General features: G+C 29.8%; 1 protein-coding gene across 1 annotated transcript in view; it reads right to left on the bottom strand.

Annotated features, from left to right (window-relative positions):
* Positions 1–207: 207 nt before the first annotated feature.
* LOC141302386 (uncharacterized) overlaps positions 208–23,685 on the bottom strand; it is a 64,562-nt gene continuing 41,084 nt past the window's right edge. The window contains exons 3-23 of the mRNA XM_073832421.1: positions 22,153–22,197; positions 21,758–21,811; positions 19,032–19,139; positions 18,885–18,938; positions 18,509–18,562; positions 14,567–14,611; positions 14,403–14,456; positions 13,771–13,815; positions 13,630–13,683; positions 13,486–13,539; positions 13,340–13,393; positions 8,226–8,333; positions 8,056–8,145; positions 7,786–7,839; positions 6,051–6,158; positions 5,862–5,969; positions 2,419–2,472; positions 2,131–2,184; positions 1,935–2,042; positions 444–497; positions 208–348 (exon numbers count right to left, since the gene is read on the bottom strand). Of these exons, the coding sequence (XP_073688522.1) occupies positions 208–348; positions 444–497; positions 1,935–2,042; positions 2,131–2,184; positions 2,419–2,472; positions 5,862–5,969; positions 6,051–6,158; positions 7,786–7,839; positions 8,056–8,145; positions 8,226–8,333; positions 13,340–13,393; positions 13,486–13,539; positions 13,630–13,683; positions 13,771–13,815; positions 14,403–14,456; positions 14,567–14,611; positions 18,509–18,562; positions 18,885–18,938; positions 19,032–19,139; positions 21,758–21,811; positions 22,153–22,197 (1,500 nt within the window). The remainder of the gene's footprint in view (positions 349–443; positions 498–1,934; positions 2,043–2,130; positions 2,185–2,418; positions 2,473–5,861; positions 5,970–6,050; positions 6,159–7,785; positions 7,840–8,055; positions 8,146–8,225; positions 8,334–13,339; positions 13,394–13,485; positions 13,540–13,629; positions 13,684–13,770; positions 13,816–14,402; positions 14,457–14,566; positions 14,612–18,508; positions 18,563–18,884; positions 18,939–19,031; positions 19,140–21,757; positions 21,812–22,152; positions 22,198–23,685) is intronic.

Below are 23,685 nucleotides of genomic sequence, written 5' to 3'. Positions count from 1 at the left end.
ATCTCTGAATGGTTTACTTACAGTCCACACATTAAACTAAAAAGTATTTAACTTCTAAAAACAATCCCAGGCATACAAGCAAACGCATACACAGCTTTAACTCTAGAGAACCAAGACTGAGCACGCAATCTCACACACACACACACACACACACACACACACACTGGGATCATTATTGCCACATTCTCCCTCAGATCATTAATGCTTTTAATTAAAAGGAAATGATAGTGTTTTGTTCACCTTCTCTCCCACGGCTCCTGGGTTGCCAATTCCTCCCGGAGGTCCCTGTGGGCCATCGGCTCCTGGGGGTCCGGAGGGGCCTCTGGGGCCAGGAGGACCAGGTGGACCCTGAGAGAAAAGTCAAGAAAATACAGAAAAAACTCAGTTTCTATTAAAGTACGTTTACATTTGAGCAAAATGACTTTATGGATGTAGAACCGTACCATCTGACCGACGTCACCAGTCTCTCCCTTCTCACCAGGAGGTCCAGGCAGACCCTGCACACACACAATCACAACCAGTTAAAACTAACCGCAACTTAGACAAACTACATAACATTTATAGTCCACATTAAATGCCATTTGATGTGGATTTTACTTGCACAATATTGACAGTCTTCCAAGGCAAAACTTGGTTTTATCCATCTGGAGTAAATTTGTTGATGAATTGAAAAATATATTGTGGACTGTGGTGCAATTATGACTTCAGATGGTGATATCATGGCACTTCATGATTATTATATTCACATACAATAGCTCATTTTTTAATAATTTCAGGGCTGCATTTATTTGATCAAAAATACAGTAAAAACAGCAAAACTGTGAAATATAATTACCCTTAAAATTTGTTTACTATTTAAATTTTATTTTATTTGTGTGATGCAAACCTGAATTTTCAGCATCATTACTCCAGTCTATAAAAACATTTGTTACTTGAAATAAAATAAAAGTTAACTAAAATAAAACATTTTTAAAAAATAGTCTCCAAGGCAATATTTCTAGTATTAAAATAAACTAAAATTGGCATAAAAAATTAAAAACTACCTAGTCACATAAAACTGACTGAAAAATAAATATAAAAAGCCTTATTTTTATATATAAAAATAAAGTTATACAGCATTAGTTTAATTTGAAGTATTCAAATAACTAAAAACTGAAATAAAAAAAATTGTAATAAAAACTATACAGACAAAAGTATCAAAAATACATATAAAAAACTAAAACTTAAACTAAAATAAAAGGTCAAAAATAAAGATAAAATGTAAATGAAATTATTAATAAATACTATAATAGTACATCAAAGATACTAAAAAACTGTTTTGGTTTAGTTTAAATTGAAGTACTAAGATAAATAAAATAACTTGAATAAAATTAATAAAAACTATACATATAAAAAACAAATAAAAATGACAAAACAGTGACTGAACTATTATTAAATTTAAATTAATTAAAATAAAAAATATATTGTAAAATTAAAACATGAATGGTAAATACAGGTATAAAAAATACAATTTTAAATTGTTAAAATATGAGTGGTAAGTATAAGGATAAAATCTAAATCAATTTAATTAATAAATAATATTAATTCATAAAAAAAAACATGACAGTACATCAAAGCCACTTAAATAAAGGAGCTAAAAATGTGTTTATAGTTTATATTGAAGTACTAAAATAACTATAAAAAATAAAAATGACATAAAACAACAAAATGACTAAAATATAATTTCATTTTAAATTAATAAAAGGAAAAAAAAAATAATAATAATAATATATAAATATATTTGTAAATTTAAAATAAAATGAAAATATAAGTGGTAAATAAGGATTAAAAAATTTAAATAAGAATAAATCTAAAACAATGTAATTAATAAAAATAATTTAAAAAAAATTAAAATAACTTTTTAAAAAGCAGAAGGCAAATGTTGAAGTATTAACCTGAAGGCCGACAGGTCCAGGTGGTCCTGGGAAGCCTCGTGATCCCTCGTCTCCCTTCTGTCCGAACAGACCCTGTTGACCTCTGGGACCTGGTTCTCCATCAGCACCCTGCAGAAAGAAAGTGCCGTCACTAACAGCGCTGACACCACATTAAAACACACGCCATATGAGAAATGGCCGATTTCATTATACTTACAGCTGGACCCGGCTGACCCGGAGGACCTTGGCTACCAACAGGCCCTGGAGGACCCTGAAATGAGGAGAAAATAAATAAATAAATGAGAAGAAAGAAAAAAGCAAGCAAGCACAACTCATTGATTTTCATAACAAAGACAACATCTATATTCATAACAGCGCAGTGGAAATAACAGAACCAATGATCGTCCTGGGAGAACGACACAAACAAACAGGGAATCACTGAATACATGATGTTTTCAGATTCAAGTGAAATGGAAATGGAAACAGCAAATTCAAAGTGACTCACCTGCTCGCCCTTGTCACCTTTGCTTCCCTTCTGTCCCGGCTCTCCAAGCTCGCCCTGTCACAATAACACAGCGTTTACATAAGAAAATATGTCATACCTAAAATAATACCTACAAAGGTCACATGATACAATTATACCAACTAGATAAAGCTAGGGTTACCACTTTTAATACAAAAAAGTAAGTAACTAGCATGTTTCTAGCATGATTAGCAAGTTGCTAACATGTTTCTAACATTATTGGCTAGTTGCTAGCACATATCTAACATGTTTCTATCATTATTAGTAAGTTGCTAGCATGTTTCTAGCATGATTAACAAGTTGTTAGCATTTTGCTAGCATGTTTCGAGCATAATTATCATGTTACTTGCATTAGCATCTCATTAACGTGTTATTAACATGTTATTAGCATGATTAGCGAGTAACTAGCATGCCATTAGCATGTTTCTATCATTATTAGCAAGTTGCTAGCATGTTTCTAGCATGATTAGCAAGCTGTTAGCATGTTTCTAACATAATTATCATGTTATTTGCATTAGCATATTATTAACATGCTTCTAGCATAATTAACGAGTTACTAGCATACCATTAGCATGTTTCTAACATGATTAGCAAGTTGCTAACATGTTTCTAGCATGATTAGCAAGCTGTTAACATGTTTCTAGCATAATTATCATGTTACTCGCATTAGCATATTATTAACATGTTTCTAGCATAATTAGCGAGTTACTAGCATACCATTAGCATGTTTCTAACATGATTAGCAAGTTGCTAACATGTTTCTAGCATGATTAGCAAGCTCTTAACATGTTTCTAGCATAATTATCATGTTACTCGCATTAGCATATTATTAACATGTTTCTAGCATAATTATCATGTTACTCGCATTAGCATATTATTAACATGTTTCTAGCATAATTAGCGAGTTACTAGCATTCCATTAGCATGTTTCTAACATGATTAGCAAGTTGCTAACATGTTTCTAGCATGATTAGCAAGCTGTTAACATGTTTCTAGCATAATTATCATGTTACTCGCATTAGCATATTATTAACATGTTTCTAGCATAATTAGCGAGTTACTAACATTCCATTAGCATGTTTCTAGCATGATTAGCAAGTTGTTAGCATTTTTCCAACATGATTAACAAACTCCTAGCATGTTTTAACACATTTCTAACCTGACTAGCGAGTAACTAGCATGTTTCTAGCATGATTAGCACATTATGTCATTCTCAAGCCAACCCAATTACACAAAGGCAGTTTTTGAAAAAAAAATCTCTTCTGCTCATTATATTTGATAAAAAAGTACAGTAAGAACAGCAAAATTGTGAAATATTATTACAATTTCAAATATTTGTTTTCTGCATGAATATATTGTAAAATCTAATTTATTTCTATAATGCAAAGCTGAATTTTCAGCATCATTACTGCAGTGTTCAGTGTCACATGATCCTTCAGAAATCATTCTGATAAGCTGGTCTGCTGCTCAAGAAACATTTGTGTTATTATCAATATAGAAACAGCATGGTGTTAACACTGTACCTGCCCAAAACTGCAGTACTTTTTGACCAGTTTTGTTACTGAACACAGTGTTTTCTTTTTCCACTATATTTCCCACAAGGCTTTGCACCTGTCACACATGGCATAGCTGACACACGTATCTCTCAAATATCGCTCACACCTTAAACTGCCAGTGCTAACACATGCTGGTGTCACACACACCTCAGATCTGTGTGTGAGTGTGTCACGGTGATGTCATTTCCTTGACACGTTCACCAAAGTGTTAAATGAGATCATTTCCAATGAGGCCAACTGCATATCTGATTCCCTGCACTATTGTATATTTCTCATTCGAATGTGACACTGCTATGTTGCTATTCTGTCAGTTTGATATTTTAATAAACACAGAAAACACATGCTGTTCTTAAAAGGAATTATATTATCAAGCTGAATACATTTTTAATGACGCTGTGCTAAGAATACAGTAAAAACAGTAAAATTGTGAAATATTATTACAATATACTGTTTTCTATTTGAATATATTAAAAAATGTACTTTATTCCTGTGACGCAAAACTGAATTTTCATTGTCATTATTCCAGTCATATGTTACAATAAATGCTGTTCATTTGAACTTTTTATTCATCAAAAATGTTTCCACAAATATTAAGCCACAAAAAGTGACATTGATACATTGCTAATAATAATAATAATAATAATAATAATTATTATTATTAAAAACTGATCACTAATAATAATCGAACAGCAAATCAACATATTAGAATGATTTCTGATCATGTGAACACTAAAGACTGCAGTAATGATACTGAAAATTCAGCTTTGCATCACAGGAATAAATTACATTTTAAAATATATTCACATAGTAAATGCATTTTTAAAATTGTAATAATATTTCACAATATTACTTATTTTACTGTATTTTTAATCATATAAATTCAGCCGCAGCAAGCAGAAGAGACATTAAATCCTTGTATATACAATACTTGTCAGAAGTTTGGAAACATTACAATTTTAGTATTTTTTAATGAAGTAGCCTGTGCTAAAAATACAGTTAAACAGGAAAATTGTGAAATATTATTACAATTTAAAATAAAAAAGTTATTTATTCCTGTGATGGATTTTCATTGTCATTATTCCAGTCATATGTTACAACAAATGCTGTTCTTTTTATATTTTTATTCAGCAAAAAAATGTCTGCACAAATATTAAGCCACAAAAAGTGTTTTAAACATTGATAATAATAATAACAATTATTATTAATAACTGATCACTAATAATAATCAAACAGCAAATCAACATATTAGAATGATTTCTGATCATGCTGAAGACTGCAGTAATGATGCTGAAAATTCAGCTTTGCATCACAGGAATAAATTACATTTTAAAATATATATTAACATAGTAAACAATTATTTTAAATTGTAATAATATTTCACAATTTTACTGTTTTTACTGTATTTTAGTACAAATACAACTTCATTAAAAAAAATCTAAAATCATAATTTTTTACACATTTTTAAATTGTAGTAATATTTCACAAAATTACTGATTTTACAGAATTTTTAATCATATAAATTCAGCCGCAGCAAGCTGAAGAGACATAAAAAACATTTAATGTTTCCAAACTTTTGAGAAGTACTGTATAATGGAAGCTTCTTTTGATTCTCAAATAATTAGCCATGCGCAAAGCAAATATTGAAATCCATCTATTCCTCTAGAGAAAATATTGATCAGACAGCTGAGAGGTTTGGTCTATGTGTGTGTGTGTGTGTGTGTGTGTGACCTTCACTTCTCCTCATCCTGATCTAATCATCTAGCAAACCCACTAGATTCAACTATTATCATCAATTTCATGCCCACGTCTCTCTGTCTGATTCATTCATTTCTCTTCTCAAACCTTCTATCACATCTTTTTCTTTTGTACCTTATCTCCGTCCTCTCCCGGGGGTCCGATGGGTCCGGCTGGGCCTGGGAGTCCCACAGGTCCCTGAATGCCATCTCTACCGGCTGGGCCTTGAGGTCCTTTCTCGCCCTAATATGAAAAGGTATTTAGTCATATGAAGCTATACAAGGCTCAGAAATGAAGATGCAGCAGGTTTGAGAAAGTACTCACAGGTCCGCCTTTCTCTCCAGCGGGGCCTGGGGGTCCTTGAGGTCCGGGTCGGCCTGGAAGGCCAGTAGGACCAGCTGGGCCGGCAGGACCACGTTCACCAGGAGAACCCTATGAATATGTGAATGTGAGATTTTATAATTGATTTACGTTGCGACTGCTGAGCGCTTGATGATCTGTTTGATTAATTATGCATTTGTTCTTAAAAAAAATTAATATGGAGGCGTTGACAGCTGGGATGCATATATGATTTTTAATGCAGAAATAAACGCTGTGTTTTCAAGTTATTAATTATTGTGAAATCAGTAAATCTGGATATTCAAAATCCTGCATGAAAAGAGAGAGAAAAGATGAACAGATGAACCTTTTAATTATCTTTAACCATCTATCATTTATAAATATACACTAGTCTTACTTTATTTATTTTATTTTAATAGTAAATAATGATCAAATACATTTACGTAAAATTACAATTACATACAAGCATTCATGATTACATAGTAAAATATTTAATGTTTCATTTAGTACTTAATATTTGAATATAATATTTAATATAAATGTTAATATTTGAGCATCTTCTTTCAAAAGTGTTCACATGTACTGTACACTACCATTCAAAAGTTTTTGAGGTTTTGAAAGAATACATAGCTTTATTTACTTTATTTATTTTTACAAGGCATTATTTAATTGATCAAAAATCAGTTAAAGTAATATTATGAAATAAGCAATTTCTGTTGTAATATATTTCTTTAATATAATTTTTTATTTTTTTTATTATTTTATTATTTTTTATTTTTTATAATTTTTTCAATTTTTAATTAAAGACATATATAACAATTAATAACAAATAGTTAAAAATTAAATTATTAAAAATATTTTATAAATAAAATAAAATTAAAAATAATTTAATAGATTTTAATTTAAATCTTTGACATTTAAAAAAGCAGTTTTTATTTGAAATAGTAATCGTTTTTGCTGTCATTTTTAATGTATTTAATGCATCCTTGCTAAACAAAAGTATTATTTTCCTTACTGACCTTAAACTTTTTAATGGTACTGTATGTTGAACACTTGCCTCTTCTGCACTATTCACTCTAAAACATTAATTAAATGGTATACAAAACTAATTTCTAGCACATATGTGACCCTGGACCACACTATTAATATAAAAATAAGCTTTCGATTGATGTATGGTTTGTTAGGATAGGACAATATTTGGCAGAGACACAACTATTTGAATATCAAGAATCTGAGGGTGCAAAAAAAAAAATCAAAATATTGAGAAAATCGCCTTTAAAGTTGTCCAAATGAAGTTCTTAGCAATGCATATCACAAATCAAAAATTAAGTTTTGATATATTTATGGTAGAAAATTTACTAAATAGTTTCACGGAACATGAAATGATTTTAATAAAAGAAAAATTTACCATTTTAACCCATACAATGCATTTTTGGATATTTCTACAAATATACCTGTGCTACTTAAGACTGGTTTTGTGGTCCAGGGTCACATATTTATAAAAAAGTAAATATAAATTCAACCAAGCAAGTCCTAATGTTTGACAGGTACTGTCAATATACCATAAATCATCCATATTATACGAACTGAATCACAGTACTCACTGAAAACCCAGTATGTGGAGCAAGAGGATAAGAGAGAAAGAGAAAACAAGGTAAACAAGCAAAAAACAAAGCAGCTGGAGAAGAAACAGATAAAAACAGAGAGCATGTCTACTTACAGCAGGTCCAGGTGGCCCTGGAGGTCCTTCGCTCCCTTTCAAACCTGCTGATCCCTGCAGACACACACATAAAACTGCTGAACGTACACAAACACATCCATGAGCTGCTGCATGACACCTTTGATGGGTCGAGGTGGCATGGGGGTGTACTATTTATACTGAACAACAAACTAAAAAGCTCAAAACATGAAAACAGAGATGCTCGCCTGTGCAGAGGTAGACAAACTTTAATAATTATGGAAATAATCATGTTTTGTTTGCGATACTCACCACAGGGCCTGGTAAACCTCTCTCGCCTGGGAACCCTCTGAGTCCTGGGGGTCCGTCTTTACCTGTGGGTCCTGCAGGACCTGGATCTCCCTATAAAGGTTTACATTTGGGATTTAGATCTGTGTATATGTATGTTTATTGAAATGTGTATGGCCTGAATTCGTTCGCACCTTGGCTCCCTCTTTTCCAGCAGATCCGGGTAGACCCTGTTCACCGGGTGGTCCTGGGGGTCCAGGGTGGCCTCGCTCTCCCATTGGTCCTGTTTCACCTGTGGGTCCCTGAACAGAAAGGGAAATTGATTATACAGTAGGTAAGACAGTGGGGTAGATGAATCTTTGGGCTGACACTGACAATTCAGTTGACTATTCCGAGTGACTCAATTCAGTTGTCGACTCCTTGTGAATCAACTCAAAAGAGATTTTAAAATTCAGAACAACTTAATTCACCTCAAAGCAGTTTTCACATGATTTATTTATGCATATTGCTACTTTAATAAAAAATGATTAATTCAAATACAAGATTTTAAATCTAAACGAATAATGTGACAATATTTATATAAATAATATAAATATGAATACATGTTATATATCTTATATATTATGTAAGACATCTGCAAAATCTGAAAATCAGAAAATGTGTCAAGACTGCATAGAAAGAGAGAAAATGTTAAATAAACCTTAAAGATAAATATTTTTTTAGTTAAAATTATACACTAACTACTTATTATTTGACTTTTTGCTTTATTTATTATCAATTTCCACAGTTTATTTCAATAGTAGCTAATAATAAATATAAAAATTAACAAGTATTTAATACAAAAATGTATATTGAAGTTGGATAAATGAATCTTGGCATTGAATAAATCCAATTGACGATTCATCAGTGAATCAATTCAAATTTGATTTGCAAAATGATTTAATTCATCTCAGTAATGCAATTTGCAAAGTTTGCATGATTTATTTATGCATATTGCTACTGTAAAATTCTATTTTTAATTATATATATATTATATATCTTATATGTTATATAAAATGTCTGTAAAATATGAAAAATGCTGGTGTCAAGACTAAAAAAGAGAGAAAATGTGAAATAAACGTAATAAACACTAGTCAAACAATTATACACAACCACTTATTTGACATTTTACTTTATTTTTATGAATTTTCCACATTTTATTTTAATAGTAAATAACGATAAATATAAAAAATAATATTAATATTTAATATAATACTTCATAATAAATACAATATTTAAAAAAACATGTATATTTCTATATTTATATTGTAGAGGGATAGATCTTTGGGGTTGACACTGAATCAATTTAATTGATTCGTCAGTGAGTCAAGTTTGCATAATTTATTAAATAAAATAAGATTTATTTAAAAATTTTAACCTTTTAAATCTAAATAAAAAATGAGCTATGATTTTTTGCGACGAAAATAAATATGTATATATTATATATCTTATGAATTGCATAAGGCATCTGAAATCTAAAAATTAAAAAACGCTGGTGTCAAGACTGCATAAAAAGAGAAAAAAATGTGAAAAGATAAACTTATAGTCATTTACAAATTTATACACAACCACTTACATTATGACTTTTAGCAAATAATAAATTAACTGTACTATATTTAATATAGTACTTAATATTCAAATACTATATTTCATATAAAAAATGTATATTTATTCAAGTGGGGTAGATGAATCTTTGGATTAACACTGAATTAATTCAATTGACGATTCGTCAGTGAATCAAATCAATTCAAATTTGATTTGCAAAATGGTTTAATTCACCACAGCAAAGCAATTTGCAGAGTTTGCACATGATTAACTTTTCCATACTGCAACTTCAACAAAATATGATTCATTCAAAGGATAACATTATAAATCTAGATCAAAACAAATGATTTCGTTATTACTTAAAGGTCAACTTTTAACCAATGCATCTGGACCACAATAAACGGTTGTACTCCTAGTTCTGTCATAGCTCAAAAGTGTGTTTGTACAGTATAATCAAGGCAAGCAATCAAAAAGTGGGGAAAACATACATTGATAAAGATGCTACAGGTGTTTCAAAAAGATCAGTGGATATGCAAATAATGCAACATGTAGAACGAACGAAAGAAAATCATATTACATGCATCCTATTTGCATGGCAGAGCATGTGTACTTGAGCATCCATATGTGTGTGTGCCACCGTCGAAACCTGTGCCCACCTCAACATTTGCATAAAAAGTAGAATATCATGATTGCATATGAATAATTCATTACCCAGTCAGCGCCAACATCTAACCGCGTAAACAAAAGCATGTCAGGAGACAAAGCACAGACAGGCCAACAAACGGCCCATATGTAACCTAATGGAGCCATTATGATTCCCTGGTGACAACCTTAGGACACCTTTAAGATAATCTAATGAGCGAGTGATGGCTGCTGACAGCCTCATGAATATGTAGCACGTGTCTCTGGCCTCTGCCTGTGGTAGCCATACTGGAAAAACAGATGGGTGAGCGGGGCGTGCTGTTTTCCAAGCGAAATGCTTTATAATGTTTTATTCTTCTGCGGATGGTAGACGCAGCCTGGAGTGGAGAGCGTCTAATGCCTCCAGAGCATTAAAGATACAATAAAAGTGTAGAAGCAGCTTAAAAATGCTTGAAAACAGCTCAAATTAGCATAGCACTGAAAAGCCGATTTTCACATTTCCTGAGGGGTTCCTGCGAGTTTAAAACTCGCTGTCACTTTGCTAGGTGGTTGTGAGCGGTTAGCAGTACTGCTTTGTGGTTGCTAGGGAGCTCTGGGCAGTTGCTAGGTGGTTTCTTGCTGGTCCAAATTAAAAGGTCACAAGTCTTATTTTTCGTATTATTTATACACTATTATAGTATTTATAATTTTTTTATAGATAAAAGATTTATTTTCAATTTTAAGTTTTAGTAATTTTGTCATATGCTTATATGAATTTATTATGTAATTTTTATTAGATTTTTAGATATTTAGAAATGTTGATTTCAGTGTAAGAAATTTTAGTAATTCAGCTTAAACATTTTTTTAAATATATTTTTTAAAATAAAGACAAAGACAAAGAAATTTACATTAAAATTTTAATTTTGGGACAATACTTTTTTTTTTTCATTTTGAATCTGTCTTTATTCTCAATATTAAAAAAATCTTCTCTAGATGAACGATTGATTGATGATTAATTACTGTATTTCAGTTGAAAAATTATTTTTATTAGTAATGACAATGGAGTGGATAAAAGGCATAACTGCTATAAAACTATATATATTTATTTATTTTTTTTTTATTTATTCTTATTTTTAATTCCCAAAAATAATTTTTACTAGATTTAGTTAACAATAACAACAATATCTGGGTCATATTTTAGCGAAAATTATACTAAAAATATAACAAAACATTATTTTCTATTATTATGTATTTAATTAATTAATTATTATTATTTTATTTTTTTTACTAATCAAACTGCTTAAAGCTTTCAAAACTTCTTTAAACTTTAAGGCAAAGCTTTCTCAAGCCAACTTAAAGTTTGTCTCGACAAACTTTTTTATCTAGTTTTTTATTTTATTTTAATTTCTTAAAACAAAAGTTTTAGTTAACAATAACAAAATAATCTGGGTCATATTTCAGCCCAAAATCATACTAAAAAATAAGAAATATTATTTTCTTTCTTTCTTTCTTTCTTTCTTTCTTTCTTTCTTTCTTTCTTTCTTTCTTTATTCATTTATTCATTCATTCTTCATTTAAAATTTCCAAAAATTATTTTTAATAGTCTTAGTTCACAATAACAACAATATCTGAGTCATATTTTCGTGAAAATTATACTAAAAATACAACAAAACATTATTTTCTATTATTATGTATTTAATTAATTAATTAATTAATTTATTTATTTATTTATTTATTTATTTATTTATTTATTATTTTATTTAAATTTCTTAAAACGATAGTTTTAGTTAACAATAACAAAAAAATCTGGGTCATATTTCAGCCCAAAATCATACTAAAAATAAGAAATATTATTTTCTTTTTTACTTTCTTTCTTTCTTTCTTTCTTTATTCATTCTTCATTTAAAATTTCCAAAAATTATTTTTAATAGTTTCAGTTAACAATAACAACAATATCTGGGTTATATTTTAGCGAAAATTATACTAAAAATATAACAAAACATTATTTTCTATTATTATGTATTTAATGAATTATTTTATTTTTTATTTTATTTTAATTTCTTAAAACAAAAGTTTTAGTTAACAATAACAAAATAATCTGGGTCGTATTTCAGCCCAAAATCATACTAAAAAATAAGAAATATTTCTTTCTTTCTTTCTTTCTTTCTTTCTTTCTTTCTTTCTTTCTTTCTTTCTTTCTTTCTTTCTTTCTTTATTCATTTATTCATTCATTCTTCATTTAAAATTTCCAAAAATTATTTTTAATAGTCTTAGTTCACAATAACAACAATATGTGGGTCATATTTTCGTGAAAATTATACTAAAAATATAACAAAACATTATTTTCTATTATTATGTATTTAATTTATTTATTTATTTATTTATTTATTTTTATTTAAATTTCTTAAAACGATAGTTTTAGTTAACAATAACAAAAAAATCTGGGTCATATTTCAGCCCAAAATCATACTAAAAATAAGAAATATTATTTTCTTTCTTTCTTTCTTTCTTTATTCATTCTTCATTTAAAATTTCCAAAAATTATTTTTAATAGTTTTAGTTAACAATAACAAAAAAAATCTGGGTCATATTTCAGCCCAAAATCATACTAAAAATAAGAAATTGACTTTTGAAGACTTTTTCTTCTGTATTGGTTTATTTTCATGCCATTCATGCTTTTAAGATTTCACTCAGTTGTCATTACTAATTAAAATAATCTCATTCTAAATAGTAATACAGTAATTAACAAACATCTGGAGAAGATAAAAGATTTGTTTTGGTTTTTAGTTTTTTAATATTGAGAATAAAATATTAAAATAAATATTTAAAATGCTTAATCATAGCTTAAATCCGTAATTTTTTCTAACACTGCCTTCATTTTTAATGTGCATTTTCTTTATTAATGTCTTTATTTAAAAAATATATACGTATTTGTTTTTTAATTGGACAAACCATTCATGACATTCTTTGTGAGATTAACCCTCAGTTTACCCCTTTCTATTCTTTTTTGGAATCTTATTCTGACACTATTCTGTAATTTTGAATCATTTTGAAAATTTGAACTCGTCACAATAATGATTTCAAAATTTGCTGTTTCACTTACCTGAGGTCCGACTACACCTGGGGGTCCGGGAGGTCCAGTTTTGCCTTGGAAACCCTTCCAGACAAAAAAAAACAAAAAAACACAGTGAGTTTATTACCATAAGTGTGTGAATGAAAGTGTTTGTGGTCATATCAGACGCCACTCACAGTCTCTCCTCTCTGGCCAGGGTGTCCAGGCAGTCCGTCCTTTCCAGCAGGTCCCTGAAAACGAGAGAAAGGGAATCAGAACGGATGACCGGATGAAAGAGGGATTTCTGTAGGTACTTCTACAGGGTTAATGGATTCACTTACTGGTGGACCCTTAGGCCCGGGGAATCCAGTAGGTCCAGCTGCTCCTAACGGACCCTGTGAGAAAGGTCAAAAAACGAGTGTTAAGAGTATCTAAACAATAATTGATACTTTGGAAGGATTTGATTATTATTTATACCGTACCCGTTCACCGGGTGGTCCTGGGGGGCCGTCGCTTCCTGAGTTGCCCTGTAAAGGAAGGGAGGAGAACCAAATGAGAAAAGGGAAATTAAACAGAACGTTTTAATATTTCAGAATGTTTGTATAAACGTCCATGCAAATGCGATTAATTATTAATAACGTAAAACTTATGCTTGTTGCCCGAGGTAATGAGTGCCATTACAGATTTGTTTGACTGATGGAGGATATGTAGATCGGTAAAATCCCTGTTGCATTTGAATTGGCTCCAGCTGAGCCGTGGAGACAAACCTTGAGTTTTGAAATGTAATCGCAGCACCATTTGCTCCTGTCAACACGTTTAGCTTCCACAGCAACGCAAATGATGAAAGAGCTTTAAAATATCCTGAAGCCTGAGATGTTTTCTTTCAGTCAGCCAGGGTGCGGTGTGCTTTTCCTAATTGAATTTTTATGTGGCAAATACTTGTTTTATGCATGCTTTAATCGATTTTCTTTGTGTTTTTAGATTTGGATGTTATATTGTTTATTTACCATGGTAGAAGGTATCTGAAAAGGGGCTTTGCCTTTAAATGTCATCATTGTATTTATTTATATAGTATTACAAATAGAAAATAGTGGTGAAAAAGAGACAGCCTTACCTTTGGTCCTGCTTTCCCAGTTGGTCCCCTTGGCCCTCTTTCACCACGAGGTCCCTACAGAAATGATCACAAGAAGTATGAGGGAAAAGTGTGTGAAATCAGTCCTAAACTGATCAGCAAAAGGGTAAGAATTGTCTATTTTTGTCCTAAATTTTTTGACTCACTGTTGGTCCTCTCTGTCCTCGGGGTCCTGCCTTCCCTGCTGTCCCCTGTTTGTGAGAAAACATAATATATGAATTAATGGACGTATAAAAAACATAATTGCACAACACTTTTATTACGTTTTAGTTTCTATTTTATTTTAATTCTTAGTAATTTATGCTTTTTTTATATAATTATATGCTTTTGTCATTTTTTTTTTTTTTTAATATTATGATTTAGGTTAAATATATGTTAATTTTATTTTTATTTTTTATATTTTTATTTTATTTTTATTTAATTTTTTATATATATTTTTAGTTTTAATTTTAATTTAATTTTTTTAATTAATTTCTTTTCATTTATTTTGCTTTTATTTTTTGGTCAGTTGTTATGTAAATATTACTATCAGTTTTAGTTTTTATTTATTATATAATATTTACAGTTTTCATTGAAATTTTAGTTGTTTACTTGTTTTTTGTATTACTATTCAGGCTATTTTTTATTTAAGTTTTTGGTATGCCTTTAAAAGGTGCTTCTTTTATAATATTATTTTTTTTAAAGGATATTTATATTTAATACATAAAATAAATATCTAAATATTTTAATTAACAATAATATACAATAATTACATAACTGTGCATTGTGTAAATAATTATTCATTTAATATTTTTTAATGTTATTTTTTTTTTCAATTTTGTAATTTCTTACATTTACTTAGCATTCATTTTCTTTAAAATATTTGTTATATGTAATAAATTCTAATAAAATAAATATATAAATATTGTTAATTAATAATTAAAATGAATCTGGATTGTGTGAATAATTATTAATAAAATATTATTTATTCCTAAAGGATATCAGTTATATTTAATAAATTCTAATAAAATAAATACATAAATATTATTAAATTAACAATAATATATAATAATGAAACTTTGCATTGTGTGAATAATTATTAATTTAATATTATTTTTAATTTTTAGTTATTACTATTTTTAAAAGGTATTTAAGTTAAATTTATAAATAATATAACAATAATATATAATAATTAAACTGCACTATTTGAACAATTTTTTATTTAATACTATTTTTGCTTTAATAATAACATTAATTAATATTATACTTATAATATATAATATATACTTAATTTTCTGTTGAAATGCTTTTTTTAGCGAATACATTCATTAAAAATGATGCTCATTATTTGTGTAATTTCAACAAAACCAAAAAGCAGTATTTCTTTCAGCCTAGTAGAACATTTTGATTAATTTGATTATCTGTAGATTATATTAGGGCTCTCCATCTCATGAATACTTCATGCAGATAGTTATAGCAGAACAAAGAAAGTTTTGCATCCACAAATGAATGCAGCCTAAATGTGTGTGAGTGTGTGTGTGTGTGTGTTTAATGGCTTGAGAGAATAAGAGGTTTTTGGATTATAATGTGTTTATGGAAGACTGCATTGTCTTCCTAATGGCAGCCGGCTGCTGCTCTCAGCTTAAATGTGATGATATACAGCCAATAAAGCATCCGTGCGGAGAGCTGCGAGTTTACTCAGGGCCTTTCCTAGCTTTCCTTGGCCATAAGAGCTCTGATAGCAGAAACACTACAGCTCAGAGACTGTTAGCTTCCATACACTAAGATAAAAAAAACCTGACATTTGCATCTAACATAGAGTGCACCATTTTAAAATCAGTTATATTCCTAGTAGTTTTTTTGCCATTTTTTATTTTATTCAGCTTAATGTATGGTATGACATGATGCTGAGTAAAAGATGACAATTAAATAAAAAGAAAAAGAAAATGTTCATTTTGGGCAGTGTTATTTTAGCATTATTTATTACATATTTATATACCTTTTTAATTAATACATTATTATTAATATTTTGAATTAACTTTTGTTTTTATATTTTCAGTTTTCTTTTAAATTTGCGTTTAAAGTTTGATTTTAATTTAATTTTAGGTGCGTTTATCATTTTATTTAAAAAAAAATATCACAATTTAGTGCAAGTTCATTTTAATTTCAGTTTTATTTTTTATTTTTATATTTCCAGTTTTTATTTTCATTTTAATGTTTAGTCATTTGTGTTTTTGTAATATATATTATTACTTATATTACGATTATGTATAAGTAAAAATTATTATAAGTATTCATTATATGTATCAATTATACGTATATTATGATATTATTTTTATATTACGATTCAAGTTAAATTTATAATTATTTCAGTTTTGGTTTTGGTTTTTTTCCAGTTTTCAGTTTAATTTTAATGTTTAGTAATTTTATGTGCTTTTCTCATTTCCATTATTATTATTTTTTATATCACAAATAAGTAAGTTTATTGTTAATTTAGTTTTAGTTTTAGCTTATTTTTATTTTCCAGTTTTCACTTTAATTTTAATGTGTAGTAATTTTGTGTGCTCTTATTATTTTAATTAGCATTATTTTTTTAAATATTACGATTTAGGTTAAACTGATTTTTATTTCAGTTTTAGTTTTTATTTATTTTTATATTTTCATTTGTATATTAGTTTTATGTTTAGCAATTTCATGTTCTTTTGTCATTTTTATTATTATTGTATATTTATTTATTATATTTATCTAGGATCTATGCTACATTTTTTTAAGTATATATATATATATATGCTTTTGCCATTTTATTATTGTTATTATTATTATTATTATTATTATTATTATTATTATTATTATTATTATTATTATTTTATAATATGGTTTAGGTTAGGTTCATTTTTATTTCAGTTTTAGTTTTTGTTTATTTTTATATTTTCAGTTTTCATTTTCATTTCAATGTTTAGTAACTTTATGTGCTTTTATCATTTTATTTTAATTATTATTTAAATAATACAAATTAGGTTACATTTATGTTTCTTTCAGTTTTAATTTATTTAAAATTTTAATTTAACGTTTAGCAATTTTTTACTATATTTACTATATTTTTTACTATTTTTTTTCTTAATTATTTATTATATTTATCTAGGCTACTTTTTTATTTCAGTTTTAGCTGTTATTTATTTTCGTTTGTCAATTTAATTTCAGTATAGTTATTCCATCTAATATAAATGTTTCTAACAGTTTTAGTTAAAGGAGAACTCCGGTGTGATTTTGACCTAAAGTGTATTGAATCATGATACCGAGTGTAAACGTACAGACAGTAACTGCAAGAAGTTTAGCGAAGTTTAAGTCGAGTGTCGAACACCAAGGAAACTACAACCTGATACGTTGATAAGCTGATAAATTCCTTGGTGCTCGACACTCGACTTATCGTGACTACATTTAAGATGGCGGCGGGCGCTAAACTTCTTGCAGTTACTGTCTGTATAAATCTACTTGTAAATAAACTACCGGTGCTTTTTATGAGTTCTCAATGTCTCATTTTAAATGTCAGGGCCCTTGGAAGTCTACCAATGAAGTGTGGAGCTACTTTGTGCCTCGTAAATGGCATAAAACAGTGATTTATTTACATGGCTCCTTCGATGCCCGATTGACTTTCATTGACAAGCTGTTGTGAGCATCGGCTAACTGACCCCAGATTTCGGACAGCAGTGGACAAGACGAGATGAGATATGCAAGGTACGTTTACACTCGGTATCATGATTCAATACACTTTAGGTCAAAATCACACCGGAGTTCTCCTTTAACAATAACAACTCTGTTTAGGGGTTACAGTGCTTCTGAATTATTCATCGCATTGTATTACATATCTTGATATCACATAACAAAGAATACAAATCTAATTGGAATAGAGGTAAGCTGATTTTCTTGATTACTTCATAAGATTAATCAAATTGCACTTATTGAAATGGTTTATATTACATGTGACATATTCTACATGTTATATTACATCTTTTGCATTATGTTAGCCTAAATGATAGCCTAAATGAGAGAAAACCAGTGACAGCGTTTCTTTTCACTACTCAAAAAACAAATGTAACAAATTTACACACCCTTGTGCCTTTCTCTCCACTGGTGCCTTGGAATCCCTGGAATCCTTGAGAACCCTGAAGAGGAAAAGAGAGAGCAAGATTAATTCACAGGTCCATCAAAGCGAGGGGCGAGAAAGGGATAAGAGGAGGAGAAGAGAAGAAAAGTGCTGTTGCAGCAGTGCATGCTGTGTCACGGTCAAATGGAAAGCTGACACCAGATGGCATTATGGGTAAATCCACTTAGCTTTGATCAAGAAGTTCAAACATGTCTGCCTTCCAATCCTACTCTAATGCATGCGCGCACACACACAACCTTGTCCTTCTATCAATACATGCACACACTCGAACACGGCTGCTGTGGATGCTGGGTAATCACAGACAGATCGGGTGTATTTACCTTGGGGCCTTGTCTTCCTGGATAACCTGGCAACCCGGGTACACCGAGCTTACCCTAAAACCAAAGCACACAGAAGCAACATAACTAATCGGCCGTGACAAAACACTGACAAACTCCGTGATGCATACAGTATAGATGTGCACTCACCTTCTCTCCGGATGGCCCGAGGGGTCCAGGATCTCCAGGTAAACCAGATCTTCCTTTGGGTCCCTCGGGTCCATCTTCACCTCTGGGTCCAGCAGCACCAAGTTCTCCCTGAACACATTAGGATTCATATGAGACATTGTAGATTTCCAGATTTTTTCAGAAATGAGAGATTTTTGTATTTTTACAGGCCATATTTAATGACAATTAATTACAGCTCTATGCCAGCCAATCATATCACAGCTCATTTACATTCATTAAAATGTACATTTACATAACCTAATTTTTGTATGCATAAATAAGTGTCTTTCAGGGTGAAAATGCATAAAAAATATAAAACAAGTCACTTTAAAATCCTCAACAAATTTCCAAGGGGGCTTCAAGATGTTTTATTATAAGACAAAACAAGCTTTAAAATTTGCTAAAACAACTAAAAAGTTAACGATTTTTTAATTAATTCACAAATTATTATTACATTAATTATTACAAATTATTATTTTTATTAATTACATTATTGACGGAAAACTTGCAAGATGGTGTCAAGATTACTTAAATGTTTTAAAGACAAAACTAACTTTAAAATCTAACTAAAACAACTAAAAATTTAAATGTCTTCATTTAATTCACCCACAAATTTCTGGAATTTAACAATTTAATTATTTTTTAATAATTAAACTATTTAAAGCAAACTTCCAAATAAAAAAAATTAAAAAAAAAAAGAAATAATGATATTTATTTATCAAATAAGATGAAGCAAGCTTTGAAAAGGCCTAAAACATTTTTACAATTTCAATAATTAAATTATTTTAAGCAAACTTCCAAGGGGGCTTCAAGATGTTTTAATACAAGACAAAACAAGCTTTAAAATGAGCTAATACAACCAAAAATTAAAATTTCTTAATTTAATTCACCCTCAAATTTCTGGAATTTAACAAATTAATAATAATAAAAAAAAAAATACTATTCAAAGCAAACTTCCAAGGGCACCATGATTACTTAAAATGTTTTAAAGTAGGACAAAGTAGGCTAAAATAAGCTAAAATTACAAAAAAAATATTAATAATAATTTTTATAAAATTCATAATTATATATTATAGAAACCAATATAAAAAATGCTGTAAAAACAGTAATATTGTGTTAGCTTAAAAAAACTTCCAAAGGGGTTCAAGATGTTTTAATATAAGTCAAACAAGCTTTAAAACAACTAAAAAGTAAATTATTTTAAAAATCTGTATTCTGTATTTTAAGTTAAATTAAGTATTTTAAATAATCAAATTATTTACAGAAAACTTCCAAAATTCACCCTTAAATTTCTGTAATTTAACAATTTAATTATTTTTTTTAAATTAAACTATTTAAAGCAATCTTCAAAGGGTACCAAGATTACTTAAAATGTTTTAAAGTAAGACAAAGTAGGCTAAAACAAGCTAAAACTTTTAAATTTTACAAATGAATTTAATTAATAATAAAATCCTGTAGGAACCAATATATAAAATGCTGTAAAAACAGTAATATTGTGTAAAAAAAAAAAACAAAAAAAAAAAACTAAAAAGATAAAATTATTGCATCTCGTAGAATCCTACAATTTCAGTTTTGTTTTTTATTATTATAATTTAATTACTTATTTTAATATCCTAATTTCTGTAAATTAAAAAAAGAGCTGACTGAGTATTGTTATATCTTCTTAACCACTTCTTTAAATGTATATATCACATATGAATGAACAGCTGTTTTAGGATGGACACCTTTGAATAAAAGATCCTAGAATTTAATTACGAAACAAACATATGGGGCTGGTTTCACAGACAGGGCTTAGACTAAACCAGGATTAAGCCATAGTTCAATTAGGACGTTTAAGTAATTTTTATAGATGTGCCTTAGAAAAAAAAACGTTACTGGTGTACATCTAAAGACAAAACAATGGCACTGATGTAATTTAAGATCAGTCAGTGCAAGTTTCTTTCAGTTGAAACAGCTCAGATTTACGTTTTAGTCTGGGACTAGGCTTAAGCCTTGCCTGTGAAACCAGGGGTTAGTGTGTGTGTGAGTATATGATGTGTTTGCCACTTTAGAAATATAATAGGCAGAGATGGGCACTTGAGCAGCTGGGAATAGTGAAGCCTGTGCGTGGCATTTAACAAGAGCAAATGGTAATTTAGGACAATGTCCACCCACTTAAATCTAGAAGCGTTTGCATATTGGTCCCTAATAACCCAGAGCAAGGCACGTTTGCTCATTACAGACATTTACACAGCGCCACGGCTGAGTCAGCGGACTTTAGAACAGCAAAAAATCTGATCAGTTAGGCCGGGTGAACATCACATGCTCTTCGACCGACTCCTGAAGTCATGAATAACTTAATTTCTTGGCATTTTGTCTGAGAAATGTCTGTGAAATAGCCTCAGGAGCATGTCGTCTAGGGGGTATGTGATCACTAAGGGGTGCCGAATGGATTTTAGCACTTTTCAATGTGGCCGAATTGCCAGGTTACGGTCCTTAGGGTCCTTTTTTCGGTGTATGTCTGTATTTGTTCAAATCCCAAAGCAATGATGAGTACAAGTAATAGTGATGCAGCACTAAATATAGGTGCACTGTGATTTATGTGCCTCCTCAGAGATGCTCTGAGAATTAAAGATCGACCCGAGTGAAAGGAGAAATCAAATCCCATAATTCTCCGGAGATAAAGTCAAACACAAACAACCTCCTCAACCTGCGAATAAGTCTCTTACCCTGTCGCCTTTGATGCCCATATCTCCCTTAAATCCGGGAAATCCGTCTTCTCCCTAAGAAGGAAAGAGATGAAGATTTGACACTGAGAGCATTGCAAACTTCCTTTCGCACATAATATCGCTTTTTTGACAAATGCGAAAGGACGGATCTCCATGGCAACTGCTATTTCTGCTATTTGCCGGGGCCTGATCTTATTTTCCCGCTTGCACTCTCGCAGGATAAAACTTTTTAAATGACCAAAGCGAGAAGGTCAAAAATGCACATTGGAGTACGCTGGTTTCCATATTCAGAAGCAGAAATGAAACATTAATGACACGGGAGCGGTGCATTAGCCGTCGGCACACGCGGCTCGCATCCGTACGGTCGCAGTCACACGAACACACGCTGAAATTACCTTTTCACCCTTGTTTCCTTTCAGCCCGCGGACTCCATCAGCACCCTGCAGAGAGAAAGAGCGAAAGAGCAAAAGAAAAAAGATCAACAGAGTCCATCTAAACTTCAAACATCTGAGAAACCGAACCGCTGCGATTGACTCGCTGTATCACAAATGGTGACTAGAAATCATGAAGGTGATAAAAGCTTCTATATAGGCAGCAGCCCAACTCACAGTGGATTACAATAGTGCATTTTATTTGAACTGCACTTTTTTATGCATTTTAGTATGAAACATAGGTATATTTATATTAAAAAATGATCTTGATTTATCTGACATTTTGGATAAACAATGCATTTTGGGATTACATTTTCCATAAAGACTGACTTCACTGACTGCACATCAGTGACTCCTAATTTGACTGATTTCTAACAATAATATAATATCTTTTATATATAAAAATATAATATATACATTTTTTAACATTGCAGGACAGTACAACTTTTTTTGTTTTACTTTAATTTAGAAATTAGTATTCACATAACTTCAGTGACTCAGATTGTCTAACAATTAACTATATAAACAATTTTTTTCATATATATATATATATATATATATATATATATATTTTTTTTTTTTTTTTTTTTTGGTGGCACATTATGGACTTTCTAACAATAAATAACATAATATAATACAATATAGTATAATATAATTATAATATAATATAATATAATATATTTTATATAAATCAATATCTATTTTTTCTTAATAAAAATTTAATAGACTGAGACTGATTTCTACACAAAAAAAAAAAGTTTTTTTTTTTTTAATTGTATCAGGAAATCAGAAAATTGGGACTGATTTCTAACAAGCAATAGCAAAAATACATTGTATGGCTTAAAACTTAAACAATTTTTCTGTTATGCCAAAAATCATTAGGATATTAAGTAAAGATCATGTTCCATGAAGATATTTAGTAAATTTTCTACCGTAAAAATATATCAAAATTTTCTCAGTATATATTGATTTTTTGTACCCTCAGATTCCAGATTTTCAAATAGTTATATCTTGGCCAAATATTGTCCTATCCTAACAATCAATGGGAATTCAGCTTTTCAGATGATGTATAATTCTCAAATTTAAATTGACCCTTATGACAGGTTTTGTGGTCCAGGGTCACATATGAAATATATTCTTTAGAACTTATTGGACACAAAAAAATAGTGTCACATCAGTGAATTATATGCGCTGCCTTACATTTTGGCCATAAGAAAATATCTTAGAAGTTGTCTTTAATGCCTAAAATGCTGTCTAGGTAGCCAGCTTTTGGAATGTTTGTAGGACAGCTATAAAATTCAGATAATTTTGCCTCAGGAAAGTATCAGAAACATTAGCAGGGTGCCGTTTATCTTTCACTATAAGAAAAAACCTAGAGGCAAAATAATCTGAGTGACTTTCCATCTTACTACTACAGAACTACAATATCCACTGACCAATGAGAGATCATCATGAGTGCTGCTTTGACCAATGAGGATTAAAAAACACCAACCTTTA

The sequence above is a fragment of the Garra rufa genome, unplaced genomic scaffold (genome assembly GCF_049309525.1).
Source record: "Garra rufa unplaced genomic scaffold, GarRuf1.0 hap1_unplaced_001, whole genome shotgun sequence".
In the NCBI taxonomy this organism is placed as follows: Eukaryota; Metazoa; Chordata; class Actinopteri; order Cypriniformes; family Cyprinidae; genus Garra; species Garra rufa.
This window is presented reverse-complemented; position numbering and strand designations above follow the sequence as displayed.